This window comes from Eublepharis macularius, chromosome 8 (genome assembly GCF_028583425.1).
Source record: "Eublepharis macularius isolate TG4126 chromosome 8, MPM_Emac_v1.0, whole genome shotgun sequence".
NCBI classification, from domain to species: domain Eukaryota; kingdom Metazoa; phylum Chordata; class Lepidosauria; order Squamata; family Eublepharidae; genus Eublepharis; species Eublepharis macularius.
The window spans coordinates 101064942-101071491 of NC_072797.1; the positions used below are offsets into that span (position 1 = coordinate 101064942).

The 6550-nt window shown below is 41.3% G+C and overlaps 1 protein-coding gene across 2 annotated transcripts in view; it reads right to left on the reverse strand.

Moving 5' to 3' along the window:
- Positions 1-6100, reverse strand: part of LOC129334552 (zinc-regulated GTPase metalloprotein activator 1A-like) — a 32099-nt gene extending 25999 nt beyond the window's left edge. The window contains exons 1-4 of one of the 2 annotated variants that reach the window (XM_054986720.1): positions 5974-6100; positions 4788-4957; positions 3231-3317; positions 802-898 (exon numbers count right to left, since the gene is read on the reverse strand). In XM_054986720.1, the coding sequence (XP_054842695.1) occupies positions 802-898; positions 3231-3317; positions 4788-4917 (314 nt within the window). In that variant the 5' untranslated portion in view covers positions 4918-4957; positions 5974-6100. The remainder of the gene's footprint in view (positions 1-801; positions 899-3230; positions 3318-4787; positions 4958-5973) is intronic. The other variant, XM_054986719.1, reaches the window with a different exon arrangement.
- Positions 6101-6550: the final 450 nt, after the last annotated feature.

A 6550-nucleotide genomic window follows, 5' to 3' on the forward strand; every position in this document is an offset into this window, starting at 1 on the left:
GATTTGATGGGCTGCACTTAGGAGAGGGAAGGTATCATTTCCCCTCCTCCTCTTCAGCAGAGGTCTGCTGATGGAAGAGGCAGGAAGGATGATTTTGTCCCTTTTCTCTCCCTACTGCAGCCTCTCAACTCACTTGATCATTAATCTATATGACTGCCACAACTCTGGGAATAACCTTGCCTGGAGTCAGGAAGGGGAGGGCAGGGAGCAGCCAGGATGGGACCTTGCACAGACAGATCACTGGATCCAGCCTACTTGTTTTTATTTTAAAGCTGGCAATATTTCTAAACAAATTTAATCACATCTTAAACTTCCTTAAGCCTTAAATTAAAAAGTTACATGGCAATATGTGTGTATTTGGGTTTTTCACTTATTTCATGTCTTGCTTTGAATTGCAAACCTTTTTGAACAGCAGAGATCAATTTTAAGATTTTGCTCCCGTATGACCAACACAGCCTAAGCTTTTTTGTATCTTCTCCAGAACGTTTGTTTCAAAAAGAAATCATCAAAAGAAAGGTCATCTTTCAATGGGAATCCTAATTAAGACAATGCAACGTAGGACTCCAAATGGCCTGACTTCATCCAACATATTATGTCAAGTTTTTACTAAGTCAGCCAACCAGCCATTTTTTCAAAATAAACTACAGCCGCTGCCACCATCACCACATTCAAAGTAAATATTTTGGGTTTTCTTTTTCTACATTTATTGTGAAATACTTATTGGCCCCTGCCAGGATGATCATGCAAAATGCAAACCATGATAACTTTAAGGTCAATTTTACATTTTTAAAAATTCCTTACTTTACTGAGCAGCACAGGCAACCATTTCTGAGCTCCAGCCATTCTTCATAGAGTTCTCCACCTTGACTTACAGCCAAAGACTTTTCCAATGCACTTCCTGAAAATACAAGAATAGAACAGTAATACTAAGTCTTACTCTAAAGATTTCACTGTTTGGGAATGTTTAGATTAAACTGTTCATTCTCTACAGCCATGAGATAGTCAAAAGAGCTTGTCAACTGATCTTCAAGAGAATGAGACCCTTTTTTGATTCAGGATCATGCCTTCAGCTGAATTACAAGGGAAGGCTGAAGTCCAAACTGCATGTGAGGCAACTAACTCTTATGTTTCAGTTATTGAAAGTTGCCGATGAGAAAACAATTGAAAGCAAGAAAGGAAAGACACATCTTTATTTCATTTATACCCCACGTTTCTTCCCAAAAGAGACTCAAAGCAGCTTACTATGTCATCTTCTCCATTTTATCCTCACAACAACCCTATGAGGTGGGTTAAGTTGAAAGTGTGTGACTGGCCTATGGTTTCCCAACAAGTTTCTATGGCAGAGTGGGCATTCAATCCTGGATCTCCCAGACTGGAGCCCAACACTCTTAAGAAGTCCTCAGTTTTGCTTCTCATCTTGTAGAACAAAAAGCACTTGATCAGGGTGTCCTACCGAAATGCAAACCCTAACACAGCTAACAGAAAAATGCTGTGGTGAGAGCACTCTTAAGAGTACAGCAATCCTTTGCAAAAAGTTTCTCCCAGGTGAGGCCTGAGATGTAACCCAAGTCTCTACCAAAGAGAGCCAAATCTGTCCTGCATCAAAGAACACAGAGTTGTTTTCCTGACGTCCTCCAGCAGGCATTTCGTGAAAGGACTTACTGATGTGTGATACTTCTAGGATCTGGGAGACCCAGACTCAAATCCCCACTGTGCCGTAGAAGCTTGTTGAGCCAGTCACACCTACCGCACACAGTTGTTGAGAGGATGAAATGGAGGACATGAGGATGACGTAAATTCCTTTGAGTCTCCATTGGGTAGAAAGGCGGGATATAAAAGAAGATAATAATAAAGAATTATTTAAACTTGTAGAAATTTTCTCTGGCAATTCAAAATCTCAGAAAGGTACGCCAGAGCTGTGCTTGCTGTACATCATTAATCTACCCAAGAGAAATTCTCCCCGAAGGAGGAAAACCAAGAAGACATCTTGTTCTTGAGGATAAAAGATGCCCATTTTCTCCAAAGTCCAGACTTTCCAAACATAATGTTAAAGTACATTTAATATCTAATCTTAATTACTCCTTCCCCCTTAGGGTGAGAAGGAAGATCTAAAATCTTCCTTCTTACAAAGAGAGAAGAATAAACCGACTGAGTGCTTTCCTTTCTTCAGGAAGAAGATACAACTTATTCAGCTGACATGAACTGACCAGAGGTATTCAACTCATGCACTGAGGCCTTCGGAGGGTTCACAAGCCACTACAGATCTGTTATTTTTGGCTACCTTTTGGAAAAACTATCGTTATTACATAGAGAGCATGGATGACATTCCTCTTGCTGCTCTTTGTATGCATCCTGAGAAGAGCATCAGGCAAAGGTCACTCCGAGAGGGGATTCTTCCATGGCTCTGCCCCTGTGCTTGTTCCTCTCTACAGTACCTCTCTGAGTATTTGGCTACGGTTGCCAGGTCCCCTTACCCTCCTGGTGGGAGTGGGGGAGACCTAGCTCTTGCCTTCTTCTTCCTCTTTTCAAGAACTACTTGTGCGCACTTCCACAGCTGCACGATGATGTCATTTTCAGCGAGGGCACTTCTGGTAACATCACTGCACAGGCACAGGAGTGCATGTGCACTTTACAGTAGACTGATTGGGGCCTCAAATGAGCCCAATTTGGCCCATTTAGGGCCCAGATCAGCCTGCAGCAAAGCATGGGAGTGCTCTCGGGGCAGCACAATGACATCATTCCTAGGAGTGACATCATCACGCCACAGCAGGAGTGTGCCTGGGATGCCTGTTCTTGTTCCTCCCCCGCCAGCCAGGTAAGTGGAGACAGGAGGCAGAGGGCAAAAGCAGGGGATCCCCTGCCCCCACCGGGGGAATGGGATCCCTATATTTGGCTGATGTTTCCCTTCCCCTGCTCTCTTAGACTGCTAGCCTTAACACTGGGGAGGTAACAATGCTGTTCTTCTCTTCCTATCACATGACTCTGATATCACATGACTTCCAGTCAGCTGGTTGCACTGCAGCTCAGTGGGCTCAGGACTTGCAAACACTGAAGATCACTAAGTTAGAATAAATGCCAAAAATAAGTTCTCAACACATAGTAGGAGCTCTAGGATTTTGTTTTGCAAGTTATGGACTTGTATCAAAAAATGTATTTCAAAATACTTTTATCTTTGCATATTTTGGCTTTTTTTAGTTTTGCTTTTTTACATGTTTTTGTTTTTTACATACCTTCACCAAACTCATTCAGGATAACAGCTATTCTCTTGTTGTGTTGTTCCGTTAGAATATAGTTAAGAAGAGTAGTTTTTCCAGCACCTGAAAAAAAGGGAACAAATAATTTTTAGAAATAAAAACACTTCCAAGTTGTATTTTTAGGATTTTTTAAAACATACTGGACCATTTTAAATGATTGTATTTTATATTGCAATGTATTCTGTGTTACTCCTCAAAGTTTTGGGATGCACCACATTTCTCAGTGATAAAGAAATTGTTTATGAAATACTTATGTGTCTGGTTTATTTATTGTATAATTTTAACATCCACTGCTTTTAGTTATTATTCTATCATATATCTATCAGCATCTATAAGTTATAAATTTTTGAAACTGCTTTGGATAGCAATACCACAGAAAAGAATGTAAAAGGGCTTCATGTTAGCCTAACAGTCTTACACAAAATCTGATCAGGTCCACATCTGGTATGCAACAGAGATAACGTATGAATGCTTGATGCTAGAGTATTTATAACATTTTCCCATATAAATAATTTATATTTTATTTTTGCCAGTTAATGTGGGGTTTTGAATATACCTTACTTCAGGACTCTGATGTAAGAAGGAGGAGGACTGGATAGGTAACTGCAGTGACTAGAGGGAATTTGTACTGTGGGTGGAGTGAACTGCAGTTTTGAGACAATGCAGAGATGAAGGTTTTAATCAGTCTATGTGTATCTCAGAGAGAGATTATTCTGTCTCGTTTAGTCAATCTGTGTAGAAGTCTGAGTGTTCTACTTTGTGGATGAACATAGCCTAAGTGGCAACAGAGGGAAAGTCTAGTTCAGTCTGTGTGGAAGAGAGTCTGTGTGCATGAGAGAATTATTCTATGAGTGGAGAACTGTGTGGAAAACTAATCTATGTGCCTGGATCTGTGAATATGCATTTATGAATCTAGAACTATTTTGAAACCACCAAGCTTATGATTCTGAAACCAATACGCTTATCAATACTCAGCACCTGTCATGAATATATAAATTACATATGTTTATATAATAAGTTTATAAATAAATTCTCTTCTGGTTAAGCAAAACATCTGGAATCCCTTTTTTACCTTACAGCCCCGCCCCCCCCAGCACTGTAGGTCATCTATAACTAAGCCTTCCAATAACACCAGTTAAACTGAGGAGATTTAAGGAGAAAGCCTTTGGTGGCACCAAAAACTTTTTAACAACACTGAGGGAGTTAGGGAGAAAACAATATATAGTTCACATAAACATGGCAAATGTCACAGGGGGATTCAATCACCAAAGGGAAGGTGTTCTCTGAGTATACACCTGAGTAAGGAGAGAACAACTGAAACTTTGTGGGTATGGAGAGAAAAAAGGAGTGTTGGTTGTGACCAGGGCCCTCTTGAGGTAAAAGTTTAAGGCAACATAAGGAGGAGCTGTAATAGAAATCCAAGGCAGGCTGCACAGAAATGCTGCAGTACTCTAAAACAAAGCACCAGTCCATATAACAACAGAATAGGGTTACTTTGATGCTTACAGTGACCATTTATGATTACAACATTACCTAAGTATCCAGTGATAATAGTGACAGGAATCTTGGCAGTCTCAGTGGGTTGAACATCTCTCCTTGCACTGTCCTTAACCTCTTGCTCCTTTATGGGAACCAATTCTGGGCAATCCTCTTCTTCATCCATAGAAGGGCCTTCTGTTTGTGAGCCACCTGCCAACTCAGAGCTAATAGTTAAGAAATATTTGGGGGGGGGGGGAGAACTTAAGACTTAAAGAGAAAAGTTATAAACAGAGTATGAATTGGAAACTCTGAAAATCTAACTCAAATACACATATATGGCAGTGCCAAATACCCATCTGACAAAAAGAGCTGTAGTTCTCAAAAGCTTATGCTACAAAAAACTTGGTTAGTCTTAATGGTGCTACACGACTCTTTACTATTTTGCAACTACAGACTAACATGGCTAACTCCTCTGGATCCAAATACCTGGGTCTTAGAAACAGAACCCTGGATGAGGTGCAACATTCAGAATATTTAGTTCTCAAGGGCATCTTTCAATTGCTGGAATCATTAGAAGCACTGGGATCCCACTCACACTCCACCACCAGTGACACTTCATTAGTCATTCACCGTAGTCTGACCAATGCCACATTGAACAAAATCTGCTTTCCTAACAAGAAAATCTTGACAGAGGTAAAGGTTAAAATATGCTTATCATCAGGGTTGATTCACTAGGAGTTCTTGCCATTAACAGCAGCACAAGAGAGCTATGCAGGTCCATCTATACCTAAAGGAAAAATACAGGCTCATCTATACCTAAAGGAAAAATACTGGAAAGGTGGAAATTTAGATCAAGGCACAACAGGTCCAACTAGAAGGGGGCTTTAGCTAAATCACTATCTATTGGTTTTCAGTTTCTTAATCCACATTAAAGATGTGCCAGAAATACAAAGTACCGAGACGATAGGAAGTGAGGGGTTTCCTCCCGCCCCATTTCATGAGAATGCTACTGTGACCAAGTGACCCAAAGAATCCTTGCGTAGAAAAAGGGAGAAAGATTTGGAAGTACTTTGCTGATTTCGAGGTACCATTCTCAGGGCTACAACCCTATGCATATTTATTTCTTACTCTATTCCAGGGTCGAGCTGCCACTGGCTAACTCCTGCATTAAGGAGTTGGGAGAAATTAGGCTATGTAAGAGAGAAATTCACAGCACGATTTACTACCCGGAAACACCTACTTGCTCAGCAGCGACGAATCCCACTTCCTCCTGGTCTCCTCATACAACACTCCCAAGCGCACGCGCACTTCAGCTTCTGAAGTAGAACACAGCCCTCCGATGCTGTAGTATTTCTAGCTCTTCCAGTTTCTCTCTCTCGGGATCTACCTCCCCACCTCAAGGGCGCGATTCTACTGACGTCAGACTGACGTGATTGAAAGGTGATACCAATGAAGTAGCTTTTAAATAAACTCGCAGTCTCAGTTGGGAAGCCAGTGCGCAGGCGCTGACTCTTCGTGCTGGTTGGCATATAGAGTTAAGGTGCGCGTGCGCATGATTCTCTTCGTTTCGCGGTTCATGTCCATGATTGACAGTAACTTAAAAAAGGAACAAGCGGACTAAGGGGAAGCCGACCCATTAGTCAGAGCACACACAGAAAGAAGCGTCTGCTCTATAAATAGACTGCATCCATATAAACATGCTTCAGATTTATATCTAGAGGTTCTGATCCAGCAGGTGCTTTGTGTTCAGAAGACTGCTTTCGCGTGTGTCAGTCTCTTTGGATGGGAATGAGGAAGGGGGAAGGAGCAAGGGGTTA